The following is a 20,948-nucleotide window of genomic DNA, read 5'->3' as shown; positions in this document are numbered from 1 at the left end:
CTGGTCATTTCACCTTTTTCCATCATTTGCCTAATATATATTTTTAGTAGGATCCCAAACACAACACAAACTGGAAAACGGAAACCTTTAAATAAGACAACAGGTGGAACACTAAACCCTGATATGGTAGGAATATGTTTAAAATCGATGTCCGGATAATATTATTTATTTCTTTTGTTGTACATAGTGCGAAGGAGTTAGCTTGATGGGCTCATATATATTATATTTACTGCTGAATGCAGTCACTGGGACAAAAGTACTTTAAACTTGTTTTCAGAACAAGGGGTGAAACAGAAAATCTTCCAATGGGGCCATGTGTGCTAATGAAAATAACTGGCTGATGTTAATTTAGTTTGAAATATTTTCCCCTATATACTGGTATATTTTGGGATATATCACAGGAAGTGAAAGGAAGTTAAAAAAAATACCCAACCAGGGTTCTGATCATTCCCTACACGATCCAAAGCAAAACAAAACAAAATGTTGTTATAACTAGTGAATCAATCCAGGGTCACACCGGTCCTACTAAGGATGCTGGTGGTCTTCCAGCAAAGTGTTTAAGACACAGAAGTGCACCCAATTTAAATCCCAGCTGACTGGCTATGTTGTGGCGTCCCCCAGGTATATGCATTGGCAGTTTTTCTAATATAGTCAGGTAATGATTCAAGAAGTCTTTACTTTCCCAGCACTTGGCCAAAGCAGTAAAAGAGTGAAACATAACATGTCTGGTGATATCACCAACTGATGATACTACCAAGCTGCTAAGAATGTTGGCCAAGAAAGGGTCTTAGAAGCCTATGTTTCAAAACTGATCCAAAGCTATAGCAGAAGCAGTAGAAATATGGAATTTCAGGAAGAATTTAGGGTACTTTTGGGTACACTGGCATCCATATATATAAAATTGGATGTATGTGTGTGTGTGTGTGTGTGTGTGTGTGTGTACGTTCCACCATCACTCGAAAACGCATTGAGACATTTTAACCAAACTTGCCATACATATGACTGAAACTCATGTGAGTGCACCAGTTATCTTTGTACAGCGCTGTGCTATATGTCAGAGCTATATTTGGATGTATTTATGTGTGTATGTGTTATAGATATAGATGTGTGTATGGACAACTCCTGGGCAATAATCTGGGAAGAAAAAAAAATTCATGAAAATTTACATAAGCAAGAGGAACCACTGAACTATTTACATAAACAGATTTGTATCTTTTTGAAGTTAATAATATTATTATTATTATTACACAGTATTTATATAGCGCCATCATATTACACAGCGCTGTACAAAGTCCATAGTGTCACTAACTGTCCCTCAAAGGGGCTCACAATCTAATGTCCCCACTTCAGTCATTTTATAGAGGGGGAAGCCATTTAACTTCACTGCATGTTTTTGGGATGTGGGAGGAAACCAGAGTACCCGGAGGAAAACCGACGCAGACACGGGGAGAACTTGCAAACTCCATGCAGATAGTGTCCTGGCTGAGATTCGAACCTGGGACCTAGCCATGCAAAGGCCAGAGTGCGACCTCTGAATATTAAAAGGGTTGTGGTGTAAGTCCTGGCAGTTTATCAAATCTTACAACAATGTTTTTTTTTGCATACTATGGGCCTTATTTATTAAGGCTTTCCAAGGTTGGAGAAGATACACTTTCATTGCTAAACCTGGATGATCAAGCAAACCAAGAACGGATGGCAGCACAGTGACTCAGGGGATAGCACTCCGGCCTTTGCAGCGCTAGGTCCCAGCTTGATTCCCAGCCAGGACACTATCTGCATGGAGTTTGCAGGTTCTCCCCGTGTCTGCGTGGGTTTCCTCCGGGTACTCCGGTTTCCTCCCACATCCCAAAAACATGCAGTGAGGTTAATTGGCTTCTTCCTAAAAAAATTGATCTTAGACTACAATAATGACATATAACTATAGTAGGGACATTAGATTGTGAGCTCCTTTGAGGGACAGTTAGTGACACGACTATGGACTTTGTACAGCGCTGCGCAATATGATGGCGCTATATAAATACTGTGTAATAATAATTGATGGATTGATTTTTAGGAAACCCATTCTAGGTTTTTTGGATCAGCCAGCTTCACTGATGAAAGTGTATCCTCTCCAGCCTTGAAGAGCTTTATTAAATCAGTCTCTATGTCTGGTATAATGTAATCTATGAAATATTGTGTCCGGCATTATAGAATGAATTCTAATTCATCCATTGAAAAACGAAATATAAAAACTAATAAACCACCAATAAAAAACATTGCTCACTTTGTTTACAAAGTTACAGAAATAATAAAAGCACTGAGCACTTGAGCCTGTCTCATACATAGAAGAACACGCAGCATATTGTTATCCTGACGCTCTGTTATCTCGTTGCTAGGTTATTGTTGCTATGATGCACGTCTTCGGCTTTTACTAGAAACAGAATGATTGCTACCGGTGGAATAATCAAGCGATTATCTCAGTATGAAGTTCAAACAGCTTTTAAAATGACACACGCAGTACAGAAAAAGAAACCTCTTTACCGTTATGGCTCCCTTTCCCGCTGGCTTCCCATTTCCTAAAATCAAGGGTCGTGTTACCTTCTTGCTTGAAACGATCTGAGAATGGGAAGAGATAAAATAATACACATAAAAATTGCCATTTGCAAGAATTAAATGTGAGATATTTTAAGATTCCCTTGCAGAGGATGGTGTCACTGCCTTGCATGTCACAAACACTACACTCCATACATTCATGACAATGAAAATGTTTTACAGAATTATCCAGAGCATATGAGTCAGTTTTTATAAATTTGAGGAGTCGTTTAGTCATTTAGGTTTAAAAAATGTTCAGGTATGTAAAAATCACACAAAATATTGTCAGATATCCTCAGATGTCCTAACGGCTGGTATACTGTGCACATATTTTTGGTATCATAAAACAGGAATGGACAGTTTGTATGTTTTTTCTGAATTTTGAAAGGGAAAGAAACAAACTATATTTCTAGAAGAACAGGGAAGGGTTAAGTTCATTTGAGACAGAAATTTATACCATGGGCAACTGCGCTCCCATCCATTCCCATTCAACAGAATTTGAGCAGCCCGGAACCATTTTGTGCACAGAGTTGCTTTCTGGATCCTGGACACGAGGTGTTCCTGCTGGCCATGCAGTTGCTTTTTCTCCTCTGGAGGAAGAACTTTTGTTGCAATCACATGGCCTGTGGGTTTGTCACCTCTGGGTGCACAGCAGCAGTTTGCTCGGCACCCGGGAGTGGCTAATTACACAGCTTTAGGCAGCAAGTCTGAAAGTATCTATAGATCTTACTGTAACTGGGGCCAGTTGTAGGGAGAAAATGGACAATTGTCCAGAGCCCCCATCTTCCCTACATCCCCAACTGACCGGATGTACTGGGAGCATTTGGGTACCCTATTTCATATTTGCCCAGGGCTTCATTTTGTCTAATACTGTCTTTAAGCATAACACCTATATGGCCTTGCTGGACATCTAATTAAAAAAATATGGGCATTAATATGGAGTTACCCGTCCCCCCACACTTCTGGGGTAGCTTTCCACAGGATTATGTTGTGGGTCTGTGGGAATTGTTCCCCATTCAGCCATAAAGAGTATTTGTGAGGTCAAGTACACATAATAGACAATATGACTTGGATCACAGTCTACATTCCGATTCAATGGGGTTGATTTACTATAAGAAATAAAGTGGAGATAATGTCCTACTTTTACCATGTGTGATTCAGACAGGTGGGTATTGCACAAAGTGACAGGCAATGTTCCTTCTGCAATACCTGCCCTTACCTGCCTGTACACCACTCAGCTGTCAAACATTGCTGAGCTGCACATGGGAAGCTTAGAGTTGGTTACCAGGAAAACACGACACTTATGTCTTCCCCTGTGCAGGCTGGGTATAATGGGTAAAGGTCGTCCTTGGGAAATGAAAAAGGAGGAAGATGGCGGGCTCTCTGTGATGGAACAGGAATATGTGAGTAATTATGGTTTGGTTGTACTTTGGGGCTGTTCACTTAAAATGTATTATCACTGAAGAGATTATTCTCTTCTCTTAGTGAATGTGGTGAAAATTTACTTTCAAGGAATACCCAATTATGTGCAAGGAAATAAAGAAAGGAAGTAAAAAAACATGAATTTTGGCTTGGGCTTGCACAATTCCAGGATTGGATGACTGATTGGAGTTCAGCAAACTTTTCTGCACTCACTAAGCTGAGTACGTTATCCTTTGCAGGGTAATAACACATTTTGCTAATTGGACAGCCTAAACTCCTCAACCCCCACTAAATCAACCCAAATATGTGTGGGATTAGGGCTTTCTGACAGCTGCCCAAGTTCTTCCATGACTAAATCCTCAAACCATGTTTTTTTGTAAGGGGTTTATGCAGGGGGGCACAGTCATGCTAAGGCATTACCACTCATCGGAAACACCAGAACATCAACCTGATATACAGTTAGGTCCATAAATATTTGGACAGCGACAACTTTTTTCTAATTTTGGTTCTATACATTACCACAAATAATTTTAAATGAAACAACTCAGATGCAGTTGAACTGCAGACTTTCAGCTTTAATTCAGTGGGTTGAACTAAAAGATTGCATAAAAATGTGAGGAACTAAAGCCTTTCTTTTAACACAATCACTTCATTTCAGGGGCTCAAAAGTAATTGGACAAATTAAAAAGCTCAAAATAAAATGTTCATTTCTAATACTTGGTTGAAAACCCTTTGCTGGCAATGACAGCCTGTAGTTTTGAACTCGTGGACATCGCCAGATGCTGGGTTTCCTCCTTTTTAATGCTCTGCCAGGCTTTTACTGCAGCAGCTTTCAGTTGCTGTTTGTTTGCAGGCCTTTTTGTCCGAAGTTTAGTCTTCAACAAGTGAAATGCATGCTCAAGTGGGTTCAGATCAGGTGACTGACTTGGCCATTCAAGAATATTCCACTTCTTTGCTTTAATAAACTCCTGGGTTGCTTTGGCTGTATGTTTTGGGATATTGTCCATCTGGGATATGAAACGCCTCCCAATCAATGTGACTGCATTTAGCTGGATTTGAGCAGACAGTATGTCTCTGAACACCTCAGAATTCATTCAGCTGCTTCTGTCCTGTGTCACATCATGGATAAACACTAGTGTCCCAGTGCCATGGCAGCCATGCATGCCCAAGCCATCACACTGCCTCCGCCATGTTTTACGGATGTTGTGCTATGCTTTGGATCATTAGCTGTTCCACGCCTTCTCCATACTTTTTTCTTGCCATCATTGGTTGATGTTGGTTTCATATGTCCAAAGAATGTTTTTCCAGAACTGTGCTGGCTTTTTTAGATTTTTTTTTTAGCAAAGTCCAATTTAGCCTTTCTGTTCTTGAGGCTTATGGGTGGCTTGCACCTTGTTGTGAAGGGGTTTCTCTTCACCATGGAAATGATTCTGCGATCATCACCACTGTTGTCTTCCGTGGATGTCCAGTTCTTTTGACGTTGCTGAGTTCACCAGTGCTTTGTTTCTTTCGCATGATGTACCAAACTGTAGATTTTGCCACTCCTAATATTGCAGCAATTTCTCGGATGGGTTTTTTTCTGTTTTTGCAGCTTAAGGATGGCTTGTTTCACCTGCATGGAGAGCACCTTTGACCCCAAGTCGTCTGTTCACAGCAAAATCTTCGACATACAAGCACCCCCTCAAGTCAACTCCAGGTCTTTTATCTGCTTAATTGATAATGACATAACAAAGGAATTGCCCACACCAGCCCATGTAAAAGCCTTTGAGTCAATTGTCCCATTACTTTTGATCTCCTGAAATGAAGTGATTGTGTAAAAAAAAGGCTTTAGTTCCTCACATTTTTATGCAATCTTTTTGTTCAACCCACTGAATTAAAAGCTGAAAGTCTGCAGTTCAACTGCATCTGAGTTGTTTCATTTAAAATTCATTGTGGTAATGTAACCTAACTGTATATATATATATATATATATATATATATATATATACATACATATATATACATGTAGTATTGTTAGTGTTCTCCTGTGCTGCTGACCCTTTCTCCCCCAAATTTCTTGTCCTAACAAATTTCCTTCAGTACATTCACGGACTAAAATACCATAAACACCATCCGAAAACTAAAAAAAGAAGTCCTGATGTATAAAAAGAGCTTTTTCTTTCACAGATGGCCGGAGCTAATATTGCAGTCAAAGGCTTGGCTCTCTGCAATGATGCAGATACTCTCAACCTATTGATTTACAAGTAATATAGTAACACATTAATCACGAATTCATGATTAAATGCAGCATAAAATACTCAATAATTACAATTCTAAATATATACTCATGGATATAAAAAAAAACATAGGTCAGAAACATGACGGGAAAGGTTGAGCCTTGAATAATAGACCACCCTGCTGCTGCTGAAAGGAGCATTAATATTATAACGTCTAACTACGTCACTTGATATCAATCAATTCGCTCATATCACTAAATATAAACCCCTCTTCTTAAATAGATGACAAGAATATAAAAACTTGCCCTGTTTCACAAACAAAAGATAATAAAGGATCATTACAATGCTTTACCTTTGTTAGGGCTCATGTTGAGGTTTTGTCTTCCTTTTCCATTTGATGTGCACTTGGAACGGACATCAAATGCAGGTTGGAAAGGTTCTATTGACTTTATTTGAGCTATACACATGGCAGGAAAAAGGCTGCATTTAACCTGCTTTGTGTTGTGTTTCTTTCGGATACAACATGTTCTATTGAGCTGCAGGTGAACCACATACAAGGCAGAGAACAAACAATTTTTGGAAAATATATAATTTAGGAACTTTTAAGGTTTACACATATTCAATTTTCATACTATTAATTACAAAATGTACACTTTTTTGTCAGTATCTCATAAATACAACAATTATATATATAAAAACTACATAAAAACATTGTTGTCTCAACATGAGATTTACAAAGAGAGTTTGTGCCCTTATTCAACATGTTTCAAGGATCGAGTTTGCTTCTTCAGGACACATTGGGACTTATAAACATAAATAAATATCAATGTATACAATCCATTCAAACATTGTATAGTGCTGATCTTAAGTAATAAAATTATTATGTCTTATACATACCACCTATAGACTCAAACCCGATATCAAGTCCAGAACCCCAACCTTCCCTCAAACTTGGTGGGGTCAGCAATGGATGAGCAGTATACCAGGGGCAACCAACCCACAGAGTGTCAAGCAAAAGAACAGTCAATTAAATGCCATGTACATTCTACCAGAAACTACAAAAAGATCAATTATATATTACGAATACTCATAATACAACGAACAACATAATTGTGAATATTTGTGAATCTCCTCTTGAGATACCAATGTTTTATATAGTTTTTATAAATATTTGTTGTAATTATGCGATACTTAAGAAAAAGTGTACATTTTAAAATAATTGTATATAAATGTAATATCTGTAAGCTTTAAAAGTCCCTACATTTGGTATTTTGCCAAAAATTGTTTCTTCTTAAATATTTACTGGGATGGAGCTTCTTTGTGAAAAGTTAACGACTTGATGGGCACCATTTTGTGTTGTTACATACAAAGTAAGTCAAATGTAACCTTTTTCTAATCAAGTGCTACTATTCAAACACATGCATTTGACAAGAAAGTCCGTAGACATGAGTTGTGTTTAAAGTTAAATATTGGTATTAACTCGGGTGATCTTGCTCTTTTATAGGACTCACCGATCCAAGTGTGCATGCATACTCCCCCAAAAAGTCATGTTCATACAGCTGTGTGCTTGACTTGTCCTGGTCAAAAATGGCAAACTTTAACTTCTGCACCTCTTCAAAATGGTAGTTTATGGTAAACTTCTTGGAAAACACGGGGTTCAGGTTGTTGACACTTGTTTCAGTTCTGTCAATCTACAACAGATAACAGACATTTTATTCCATATTAAAATGTCTACATTATTATTATTATTAATAATATTATTATTAAGCTTCATTATAAGTCATCTATAGAAAATAAACATATATCTGCCTGCTGTTTACTTACTAAAAATACAGTAGCAATATTAATGAAGTGGAAATGAATGAGGAGCTGTGTTTGCTCTGAGAATAGCCAGCTACAGATTTGGCATTGGCCATTTACCACATGGCATTGGCGGCACACGACACATTTCCCAACCCACTTTCCATAACTAAAAGGAAATCAGTGTTTGTTGTACTGGGTGGGCTACCGGCTGTTTCCGCAAGTTCTTTTTTTTTCTAAATTCCTTTCATGTGTTCTTATTTTTAAAAAAAGACACAGAAAGGTATTTGTATGTTCGGTTGAGTAACTAAACATCAAAGCCAATTTTGAAGAACAACACTGTTGATGGAATCCCCATGCCTCTGGCAGGCACATATGAAAGACATTGAAATATTTAGGAAAAGTATGTCATAACCAAACAAGTTTTAAAGTTTACCTTTATAATTCTAAAATAGTCCCAAAATTTAGGTTATTATTGGAATCCTAAATATGTCAATGACTATGCCCATCATACTATGTGACCACAGATTGACACCACTGTTCCAAGTATGTAGCTTAGAAGATGCTTGTGTCATCTCCCATCTCAAGCCTGGTAAATAGATTAAAGTGTAGGTGAAGCAGTTTATTACATATTTTTCTAGGTATTCTCAAACAAATATACAAATGCCAGCACCAGAGTTTGGGGAATTGGAAGTCAGTTAAGGAAAATAGACAAAGAGGGGGCTTTTTAAGGCAAATAAATAATACATTTTACTTACATTCTGTAAGAAAACAGTTAACTAAAATTTATGTTCTGAAGGCCAGAGTGGCGCTCCATCAGGGGGAGCCGTGGTTGGCGTATGATTGCGGCATCCATAAGGTGGAGGAAGTTAGGTAGTGATGCGGGCAGAAGCAGCTCACACCCCACCATGCTTATGCACCAGCATCTGAATGCCAGTGCCGCATCCCATGCAAGTCAGTGAGAGTGGGGGGAAAGGGGTAAATATAGCGAGATAGTGGAGGCGAGGGGTAATGGGATGGGGCAAAGTTGCATGAGGGGTAGGCACTAAGGGTAAAAGTAAGCGGGAAAGGACTGATGAAGAAAAAGGAGAATAAGAGGGACCAAGTGAAATTGGAAGAATGGAAATAGGAACAGTTAAAGATGTGTGAAATATATATAATAAAAATATGTATGTGGGTATATGTGGTGCTAACTGTGAAAAATAAAGTATACAGAGTTTAGTACATTAGATGGCATAAATAAATAAAGTGTGTGAACATTGTAGAGCGGTGAGTTATTGTGTGACATAAGTATATAAAGACAACCATAAATATGATCAAATAGTCAAAGTCTATAAGAATGTAAAAAATGAATGTATAACCACATGTTAATATTTGTATACAAATTCGAAACAAAGTAACTTCAGATAATATTCATGGAAAACTTTGTACAATACTGACAAGAAAGCTTATGATAAATATAATAGCCAAATGGTTCAATGTAACAATGTAAATAGTCCAAAAGTAGGGACTGAAAAGACCTAGATAGCAATGTTAAATATGGATTAAAAAAGAGTAATTATTTAACTAAACACAGGTTTACTACACTAACAGATCTAGCTTTTTGATGTAGCAGATGAAATAGAGTAATGGTCTCAGACAATTCTCAGGAAAAGCTTGACATATTGTATAATATTGGAAAAAAGGCTGTGATAGGAATTATAGCCATATGGTACATTGTAACAGCGTATAAAAAACAAAAAATGACAGAAAATTATCAACTAAACACAACATCACTACACTAAAGGATCTAGCTTGCGTATGCAAGAGATATAACTATTCAAACAGGGGCTTTCAAAAGGGGAATCAATGGTATTTCTACTTACTATACATTACCCCACTTTTCAACTATGTACGCATTAAAAGGGAGTCTAAAAATACATTGGAAGATATTTTTATGAATGGGTGAAAAGAGAATAATAGATAGAGATCAAATTTATTTATAGAGTGGTATTATACTACAACTAATTTAATACATCAAATGAGATTGATCAGATATTGGGAGGTGTAACAATCATGTTTGGTAATCGTGGTTAGAAAACTGGGAAATTCTAGGTAGAAGGTATTATGGTAGATACAACACACAAATCTTTGTACTGACTTCTGTCAGGATGGTTATCATAGGAAGGGTTCAACCAGCATGTTCTGGCGTTAAGAGAGCAAAAATCCACCTTGTTTCTTTCTGTCAGAGTATTTTATCTAGATCCCCTCTGGGATTTGAGTAGTGCAGTGCTAAGAATGTAATTAACTTATTATCAAAGCTATGCTTGGTACCTACAAGGTAGCTTATTGGTAGCTCATTTTTCCAATATTGATCAAGTATACATGCTCGTAGATGTGTTTTCAAATGCTCTTTTGGTTTTGCCAACATAAAAACAGCCACATTGGAATGAAATAGGATGATTCCTGTGGAAGAACTGTCCATCCATTGGGCAAAGGGGTGGCTTTATTTTTATAATTCCACTGGTTTTAAATACATCTACTACTTTAAAGGTGCCATTTAGAAAGGTTTGGGGAGAGGGTGTTTCTTCAATTGGATTGAAATAGTCATTATAAAATTCTTGTGTGACATCATTATTACTATACTATACCTATACTATAAAAATAACATATACTATACAGTGCTCAACACAGAAATTTTTTAAAGCTGGGTGGGAACAAATTGTAGGCGGGTGGAAGCCCCTGAATTATGACCCAACTTATCAGTAACCACCCAAAAACAGCCAGGTGGTTGCTGAAAAGTGCCAGGTGGTGCATCCGGCTAAAAGAGCCCAGGGAGTACACCGCTATACCTATACTAATATAATATTATATACTATATCTATACTAATATAAAAATATATATAATATATTTTTATACGAATATAAAAATATATACTAGATCTATACTAATATATTAACATATACTATACCCTTACTAATATAATAATATATACTGTACCTATACTAATATAATAACATATTACTATACCTATACTTATTATTATACACTGTACCTACAAAAAAATAATGTACTTTATCTTTATCCACAAGTAAAAATAAATGAAGAAACTAATCCAGCCACAAAAAGGTGGAGCTTGTGGAAATGGACATCAGCGTTCATGTGATGTCTAAGGATTCATGTCTAAATATAGTCTTGCATGGCCTGCTTAGCACTAGATACAACAATAAGTATAGATTTTACCGTTCTGGATATGGATAACTGGTAGCTGCGATAATGATAGCTGTCACAATTAGAATGGATTGCAACGTAAATGGAGATGTCAGTAAAGGATGAAATGACAAAGTGCACAACTGCTTATGCAGGAAATTGACAAGTTAAGAATAAGTGGTGCTAAAACGGTGATGTAAGCCATAAAGAATTAGCAGAATTCAAGTTAACATGCAATTAAATATTTAACTACTTAAAGGCAAAGCAAAGTCTACTGTAACACACTGGTAAAAAAAAAATGTTGCAACCACCAGTAGTCTTGGGATCATACACTAGGCATTCATAGATACCAGTTTAGTCCGAGGTTTAAGTTTAGGGTACCCTGGGATTTCTAATAAATAAGGAAATTTACTGTGCCATCAGTGATATCAGCATTTGGGGTCTGGCTCACCTTGCTCCATATTGGTGTTCAGCACTGGATACCCAATGGGCACCCTTGCTGGATGATGGGATGATTCTTGACATACGAGGGACCATTCTGTTGTGCTGGCAAAGCAGTAAAAGGGCTTTGCCACCTCTAGTGCCACTACAGCTTGCATGCGGATTAAAAAGCCCAGTAACATTAGCACCTGACTGGAACTCCCACACACACCTAAAAAGATTGATTGATGGCACAATACCCACTTTATTAATATCACTATTATTAATAAACAGTATTTATATAGTGCCAACATACGCAGTGCTGTACATTACATAGGTGTTGCAAATAACAGATACAAACAATGACCCAGGAGGAGGAGAGGATCCTGCCCAGAAGAGCTTACAATCTCACTCTGTGATAACAAGTCATTTTTACCATGTGGAGGGGTGGGGGCAACTATTCCCTGATCACAAGTAAATGGAACAGACTGTGTAACAAGTTTTTCACATTACATGATTTTTTATGGGGATTGTACAATCATATTGTAAAATGTACAGACAAATTTGTGCCCTCACAAGCCCAGAGAGTCTGCATTATTTACAAAAAACAATCTTCTTTTCCTAGATCAGACATACTTAACTATGACATACCTAAGAGTGTATATTGACTGTACAAAAGAACAGATAATAATTCGCCTGTGTGTTCCCTGACGGAGATATAAGAACATTGTGAAAAGATTTCTTTTGCATTTTTAATTTCTTTTTAACAAGGAAAAAATGTATTTGTTGTGTGGAACCCCAGGACATGTGTTACTAGCTGTGTGCTCAAACCCTGTCTCTTACTGCCTAGCCACATATGTAAGAAAGACCGGCTTCCTTCCTTCTTTGTACCAGTGTAAACAGAGGAAACCGTTACACCAAATATTTTTACACTTTTTTGCACAGTGTGCAGAGAGGTCCCAGTGTTCTGTAATTCTGTAAACTCATGGTTCTGGACAGTGAATATGTCCTGCATAGCGTTGGTGTGTTAATGAGCTTTTTTCACATCAGACGCGTTTTGCATTCCCATACGAGTCTTTGATGAAGGCAAATCCTTCTTGAAGCAGGTGAATAGCAGCAATGTTCAACCTAGAATTCTTTTTAAGCTAGGTAGGAAGAAATTGTAGGCAGGTGGCCGCCCTTGTATAGTGACCCAACTCTTCAGTAACTACCCAAAAACTGCCAGGTGGTTACGGAAAAGTGCTGGGCGGTGGACCCGGCTAAAAGGGGCTGGGGAATTTGTTCGTTTTCCCTGTCAGATTCCCTTTTCCCCATTCCTCCTTTTTTTTTGTTTTGCCCTTCAGGGTCGCCTGTTAAAATGTGAACCAGATTAACTTGGATTCGCTTTAGATGCATCTTCATTCTTTTAGACCATAGACGACTTTATTAGGAAATATTTGTAAGGAACACTTGCAAACGGACCCCCAGATATCCACTCCATCATCCTGGAGAAATAGTACAGGGGTACCATGTTGCTATTCTCAGAAACAATTTAATTAGAAATTAGTTACTTAGGGTTAGCCCCAAAAAGTAATGACACCACATCTTTATTGTTTTTTTTTAACTGATACTTATGCAGGATCCAGCATTGTATCTTTCCATGACAATTCATTCCAGCTCCGGCAGATTCATTTCCAGCTATGCTGTTCTTCTCTCTGATAGTGACAAGATCTTCACCTGCCAGGATGAAGATCCTGTTACTCATTCAGCTGGATGCAGCTAGGGACAGCTGTCCTCAACTGTCATCTTGTGTAATTGGCTGAATGAATCCAAACATTGAACATGGAGTTCACGTCAATATTTGGATGTAGCCAATCACGCAAGAAGGTAGCAGAGGACAACTGTCCCTGGCTGCACCCAGATGCATACAGTACATGTGGGTTGTGAGGATAATGTTAAATATTGTTCATTTTTATTCTTTTTAATATGAATACAAGTTGGTTGATTAATGAACAATTTACAATTTCCATAGACAAATTAACATTTTGTTTTATTCCTGGATCAGATCCATTCCATGTTTTTGTATCACACAGTTTCACTAATAAAAGTGGATCTTCTCCAGCCTTGGAGAGCTTTAATAAATCAAGCCCATTGACAGAATAGGCAGCACTATCCTCCTAATTATATGCAGCCAAACCGAAAAGAAGGATAAACAAACCACAAAAGTATCTTTGAAATTGGCAGGTCACTGCCACAGTGGCACAAGAGGCACTACCATCCTCCCTACCCTGTGCAGCTATTGGAGATCGCAGGGATAGATTGACCAAAAAACTATCTGCATTCAATTCCAGATCTTTTTTAGGTAATTGTAGTTTTTCCAGCCTATTTGGTGTCCAGGTTTGCCCCTTAAGTATATCATATCAGTAATGATCTAGCATAATAAATTAAATTCTTTGTCATTTTTATAATTATTATTGTTATACCCAACATCCAACTTTGAAGAACATGTCCGCATTAAATAAAAAAAAATCAACCTTAATAAAAATGACTTTTTGCATTGTATAAAACAAATAAGCATCACAGACACATCAATTAACGAGGGAAAAGCATAGAAAAGCTGGGGGGAGAAAAGGCTTAACAGTGGAATCCAAGTGACATAGACAATGTGCCACAAATAGACATAAAGACTGTTATTATGTAGCTCTCATTCTGCATATTACAAACACTTTGCTTTCTTTTAAATCAGAAAATACTTCTGCAAGGCCCATAAAAGCTCCTGTGGGTTCTATTAGAGAAGGATTTAAAAGGTCACCATTCCCTGCGCTTATCCCCATAAAGAAACCCTCAAAAAATTACCATAAAATTAGCACAACTGTGAGGGTAAATGGCCATGCTGTCTTAATTTACTGTACTATTTTGTGCAAGAAAAACTGCCCACGCAAAAAATTATCAGGCTGCGCTATAGCCTCATTTATACAACAGGAAGTAAAATAAGACGGGAACGAGTTGTTCTTTTTTAAAATGTGATCAAAGGAGGCTGGGGAATTGGAACTTTGAAAAAATGAACCCTATCACATCAGGATGTGGTGACGTCACTATAAAAGGAAGGGGAGGTCTATATTGGTCCCACCGTAGCCACACCTGCTGGTCACACCTCCTGCCGTTCCTGGTAACTATTGGAAGAAAACCAATATTTGGTGCTCTAAAGTTGATCTCCACGCAAACAGGAAATCACACATTTACAATACACACGCAGGTGCTTGTTCACATGGAGGTTTTATATTCCTGTCTAGCCAGACAAAGCTCTGCTAGACAGCATGGGCAAGTTAACAAGTGGACTTTTCTCTACAACAGAATATATTGCAGCTACCCAGTGCCTCTATGTGTTGCCTGCTTTTCTTTTATTTTCTTAGGTTACCAATTACAACCTTCTTATTTCAGGGTGACAAGGATCTCCCACCATGCTATATCTATAGAGGAGCAGAATTGTTACTCAACAGGACTGCAGAACACCCACCTCTTCTTCTACTAAACATACAGAGGCTGTTTTGTAGCCCACAGATTGCTGCTAACATTGCTTGCATTCTGTCGGGATCAACAGGTGTATTTTTTGTGCTTTTAACACTTTTCATGGTGTATTCAACAGAACAAAAAGTGTTATTTTAAATTTATATACACTTTAGGTATCCTATTTTGGTCATCTCCTTCCTCCCAGGCTGTTGTTGGACAGAGAGGGAATAGCAGCTTTCCTTTACACTCTTTCCACCTCTCAATATGTTTAAGACTGTCCTTCTTTCTTCCAGTTTGAGTGCTACTATATAGCAGATCTAAACAGGTTGTTACCCAATCAAATGTAGGCATTTAAAGTAGCTGCAATTAATGATTTTAATTAATTTGTAATTACAATAACTTGTCATACCTGATGTTAACATTTAACATTTGGGTTTATAGGTGTACAAACTTTAGGTCCTGGACTTTATGGTTGAATATTAATATTGGAGGATGCAATATTAAAAGTACAGTTGGATTTTCCAGAATGATACACTGATTAGTGTGATACAGTAACAAGAACAAACAATTGTACACAAATCAAGTAGGATGATAACAGTTCATTTTGCAAAAGGAGCAAGGCACAGTCTATATTATCAAGTCCCAAATTAATTGCAAGCATGCTCACCGCATACCAAGAAGTCTGATAAAACATTTTACCAATACTCTGCTTCATTTGCAAAGGTAAAGGGCCTGATTTTTTAAAGCTCTCCAAGGATAGAGAGGATACACTTTCATCAGTGAAGCTGGGTGATTCAGCAAACCTGGAAGAGATCGGGTCCAGGATTCTAAACATTTGCTAGCAAATAGTAAATGACTGAGAAAATCTATTGCAGTTTTGCTAGATCACCCAGCTTCACTAATGAAAGTGTATCCTCTCCAGCCTTGGAGAGTTTTAAAAAATCAGGACCCACATATCTATGTGGGATTCCTAGATTACTTTCTGATTCTTTTCCAAAGGAACATGCATTTTTTTCAAAAACATGTATACATTTTTCTTACGTGTATGACATGTTTAGGTCTCAATATTGCAGCTAAGTGTGTGGAAACTCATTTCTGCAGCAAATTAATGTGCGTAGGCTCTATAAGCTAGACAAATTTCCGCAGAAAGAGCCCCCCAAGAAAATTACCTGTTCACCATACCCTGGTGAAGTGGGCATCTTATACCCCTGAAAAGTGTTGTAACAAATAACAATTTGTATCTGGTTGCCTGTCTTAGTTCTATATCCTATTTGGGACACTGACCTACAAAAGGCTATCAAGCTAGGGGCACTGGGGGAATGAAAGGCTAGGGGTCTAATAAGTAGATTAATAGATAACCAACCGAAGATGTGTTTTTTATTACTCTAATGAAAAAACATTTTTGAGTAACATCATTATGACGATCCAAAAAAAAAATGAAAACACAATATTGCCGTTGAACAGAATTCCAAATCAGTACTGACAGATAAATAACTCCCCTGAACACTTGTGTGATCAGAACATGAAAAAAAGCAGAAAATCTATTTTCTGAACTGTCAGATAAAAAGCAAATGAATCATAAAATGAAGGTGACCTTCTTTGCCCAAGGGACAGTAAACCTTGGACCATTACCACTTAAAGCCTTTCGCTCTAAGTCTTCTTTCTGAGAATTGAAGCCACTTTGTGAAACATAATCAATAATTCCCCAATGAAAGGTAATGCAGTGCTTTCGCTGGGTTTGAAATTACAAGTTCATTACTGTACCTCAGTCCATTTGTCATTTACTTCCAAAAGTAAGACACAGAAGGGGTCAGATTTGGAGGCGACATCCCGGTCGAGGAGGTTCTGGCAGGAAACAGAAAGTTCCACTCTACAGACACAGTACTGGGAGCCCACTGGACCAGCTGAAGAACTACTATATGTGTACGCCATGGGCTTAAGCAAAGCACGACAATCTGAAGAATAAAGAAGACGAAAATAGTCAGATGATAAAAATGCAAAAGGAATTTTTTTATTTTAATATTTGCAAAGCGATCACAAACCCAACAAATATTTTCATTGAGTGCATAGTCAGTGGCTATTAAAATGCTGACCTTACAGTAATTTCTGATGCCTGGTTTTCAATTTTACAAGCCTATTCCATACATATGATTATCTTTGTATTAAATATAGTGTTGATGTTCGAATTCCGGTTGTCCTTATATTCGACACGAATATGGCTGTTCGAATTCGGATAGACCCAACCCAAAAAAAAACGAGATTCGACGGCAAAAATTTGGATAAAAAAAAATGTGTTAAAAAAAAAAATTAATGTTAAATTAATTTAATAAGTGTTTGTGTTTAACTAATTTTTTTTACAGGTTATTCTACATGATATCTCCTACTCTGTAAAACACTTTCCAGCACAGTAATAGTAAAGTTTCTTTTATCCACTGTGAGAAAAATGTAACAAATGTATCATATTACTGTGCCTGTTACAGAGTAAGAGATAATTGCAGGGCATCTTCTCAATGATTGCAGCCTAGTCTGCAATCATTGAGAAAAGTGTGCGATCCCCAGGGCACTACAGGTTAGAGTTGACCGTGGGAACTTTGCAGTCACATCTGTGACTGCTGGTTATCCCCTGGCACTGGAGGTTGAATGAGGACAAGTTTTCCCATTCATCAAATCTAGTGCCCTGTGTTCTTGAATAGAGAAACTCTATCCAAGAACAAGTACAACGAGTAAAGGGCTGCAAGAGCAATCTGATTGCTTTTGTACCCCTTTATAGTCCCTAAAAATAACCCAAATTCTCCTACCATTGACTTCAATAGTGTTGGAGTTCCGCATTCGATCACCCGAGCAATATCTCACTATTCAATCGAATAGCTGTCGAATCGAATTGAGAGATATTCAACCAACACTAATTAAATATAAAGATTTGTAGATTAGCCACTACAGGGACCTATTTGCAGATCAGTGCAAATACACTGAGCCTGATTTATTAATGCTCTCCAACACTGGAGAAGATTGATTATCATAGGTGAATCTAGATGAACCAACAAACATTGAATGGATTTCTTAAATATAATTTGCCATTAGTTGGCAAATGTTTTCAATACTGAAGCAGAGCCATTCCAGGTTTGCTGGCTCGCCCAGGTTTTTTAATGATAGTCTATCTTTAGCTTCTAGCTTTAATAAATCAGGCCCACTGTCTTACTCTGAACTGCTAAAGATAGAATATTAGCCACATTAGAATACAAATATTTTTCAATAGCATAGAAAGACTGAGACTTTATGGAGTAGAGAATGCTAATTTTTCAAAGTGAATTTTCACTTAGTTTAGCCAATAAGAAAAAGCTATGCTGTCTTCAATCATCCAATCATGTGTAAAAATCCTGTCTTTTAAACATAATTATTTAATATAATCAAATCAATTCACCTAATATAAGAAGGTTTAAACATACCTATGAAAGGTAAATTCAAAATAAAGATGGTAGAGTCCTGTGGAATGCGGAGCAGGTGAAATATTGGCTGAAAGAGACACCCAGGCCATTGCTGGAGCATAATTTCGCAAGATTTCATCTGAAATCAAATTGCATTCCATAAGACTCTACAACAAAGGATATTGACGTCAGCCTTGCCTAAGCGCCATAGGCAAAAGACGGTTTAGGTATCAGCAACCCACAGTTTTGTGTACCTTTGCCTACATTTTTATCATATTCCTGACACAGCATTAAAAACTTTTTTGTCTAAAAAAAAGTTGTAGCTAGGGTTGGGCTTTGAACTTTTTTTTTAAAAAAAAAGTAGGGACGTTGTCAAAGTATTGCATTAGCATAAAAAGCCGAAGTTCATACAAATCCGATTTGAATCTGTTTCCCTTTCCTTAAAGAAATTATTAATATTATTATATTTATATTATTATTAACAGGATTTATATAGCACCAACATATTAGCCCTGTACATTAAATAGGGGTTGTAAATGACATACAGATACAGACAGTGACACAGGAGGAGGAGAAGACCCTGCCACAAAGAGCTTACAATCCAGGAGGAGGGGGAATTACTGCACAATAGGAGAGGAGACATGGAGTGGTGGGAAATAGTGAGGGTTTTAAAAGACAGAAGAAGACAGGTAATCAAGTTTTAAAAGATGGGTTTTGAGTGCTCTTTTAAAGAAGCAGAAAGTAGAAGCAGGCTGAATAGGACAAGGAAGACCATTCCAGAGAATTGGGGGCAGCTCTAGAGAAGTCTTGGAGTTGGGCGTGTGATTAGGTTATGATTGAGGAAGTCATTAGTAGGTCATTGGAGGAATCAAGAGAGCGGCTGGGGGGTACTTTTCTATCAGGTCAGAAAGGTAAGTGGGACAAGAACTGTGAAGGGATTCGAAAGCAAAGCACAGGATGGATCTTGAACCTGATTCTAAGGTGAAATGGAAGCCAATGAAGAGAACTACAAAGAGAGGCAACAGTAGAGCACTGCAGGTGATGGTGAGGAGGGTAGTGTATGGAGGAAACGGCGTCTTCCACTCCAGTTTCATATGCTGGTTAGTAAAATTTAAATAAATCAGTGTCCTATGGAGGAGGTGCAGACTGGGGTAGGTGTGAGTCAGGGGTGTCCCCTGTCCCCTGTTCTGTGCTAAAGATAAATTAGTAAGAGCAGTAGAGATCCCTGGGAGTGGAGGGGGGAGTCTTAATATAATTGGATTTAAAGATGATGAGAGAGAAGGCTATATATAAAATAGTTCTTGGTTAAGAGAGGTAGATGGATGTGGTTGGAAGGGATCATGTTATATAGAAATAAGAGAGAGGAAGAAGGGTGTAAGAAGATACAGAAAAGATTTAGCAACAAAAGACTTTAGTAGAAGGGTTCAGTTGTAAAGCCGGTAATAATACCAATTTTGTTGTTTATGTGTATCCTCTTCAAAAATAATCCTAAATTTATTAAATCATTTATTAAATTATTAAACTTAAAAATATAATAAAGTTGTGCTGTACTGTGTTTTGATGGTGGTCAAACAGAGAAGTTGAGAATAGAAAAGGAGATGAAAAGAAGAATAAATGGTGCCAAAGGTGTGATAAACATGGAGAGGTTTTTGGGTGTTAAGTATGTGTGTAATGATAAGGAGAAACATCTGGATGCACACTGAGATATACTAGTGGTGATAAATAAAGGAAATGTAACCAACATGAGTTGGATTTAGATAAACCATTGTGTTTTTGTGGTTTTATAGAATGATGAAAAGACATATGAGAAGGTTTCCATTGGGTGAAGCTTCGAAGGATTTGTGGTGTGAGAATAGGGAGGTTATGGGTATTTTAGAAGGGGTGGAGGAAGTGGAAGCTGCTGGTAGGTAATGCGTAGTACAGAGTAAGAAGTGTTGGAGAAGAATGTTTGTAATTAGACACTAATGAATCGACAAAAGGATGTGCAAAAGTTTTAGGCTACAGTGTTCAACCCAGAAAATCTTTCAAGCTGGGAGGCAATAAATTCTAGGCGGGTGGCAGCCCCTGTATTGTGACCCAATTCATCAGTAACCCCTCAAAAACAGCCTGGTGGTTCCTGAAAAGTGCCAGGTGGTGCACCCAGCTGGAAGGGGCTAGGGAGAACACTGGGCTAGATTAGCAGTTGCCAACCGGTGGTCCGCGGCTCTGGCTGGTGCACCCCCGAGCGAGATCGGGAGAGGGAGCCTGCTGGGGGGGTGCACTGGCCAGAGCCGCAGACCATGTCTTCCATACAAATCCCAGGTTCAGGGAAGTGGGCGGGCTGTGTCCCCAGAAACAATCCGCCCACTCTCCCATCGCAGGCTCAGATCTGCGATGGGAAGTGGGCGGGGTTATACCATCATGTCACTATCATGC

General features: G+C 37.9%; 1 protein-coding gene across 1 annotated transcript in view; it reads right to left on the bottom strand.

Annotated features, from left to right (window-relative positions):
- Positions 1-1,047: 1,047 nt before the first annotated feature.
- The window catches only part of LOC140338485 (copine-2-like), a 34,997-nt gene continuing 15,096 nt past the window's right edge, over positions 1,048-20,948 (bottom strand). Inside the window, exons 2-5 of the mRNA XM_072422720.1 lie at positions 16,873-17,063; positions 7,721-7,900; positions 2,521-2,595; positions 1,048-1,134 (exon numbers count right to left, since the gene is read on the bottom strand). Of these exons, the coding sequence (XP_072278821.1) occupies positions 1,048-1,134; positions 2,521-2,595; positions 7,721-7,900; positions 16,873-17,040 (510 nt within the window). The 5' untranslated portion in view covers positions 17,041-17,063. The remainder of the gene's footprint in view (positions 1,135-2,520; positions 2,596-7,720; positions 7,901-16,872; positions 17,064-20,948) is intronic.

The sequence above is a fragment of the Pyxicephalus adspersus genome, chromosome 9 (genome assembly GCF_032062135.1).
Source record: "Pyxicephalus adspersus chromosome 9, UCB_Pads_2.0, whole genome shotgun sequence".
Classification (NCBI taxonomy): Eukaryota; Metazoa; Chordata; class Amphibia; order Anura; family Pyxicephalidae; genus Pyxicephalus; species Pyxicephalus adspersus.
This window is presented reverse-complemented; position numbering and strand designations above follow the sequence as displayed.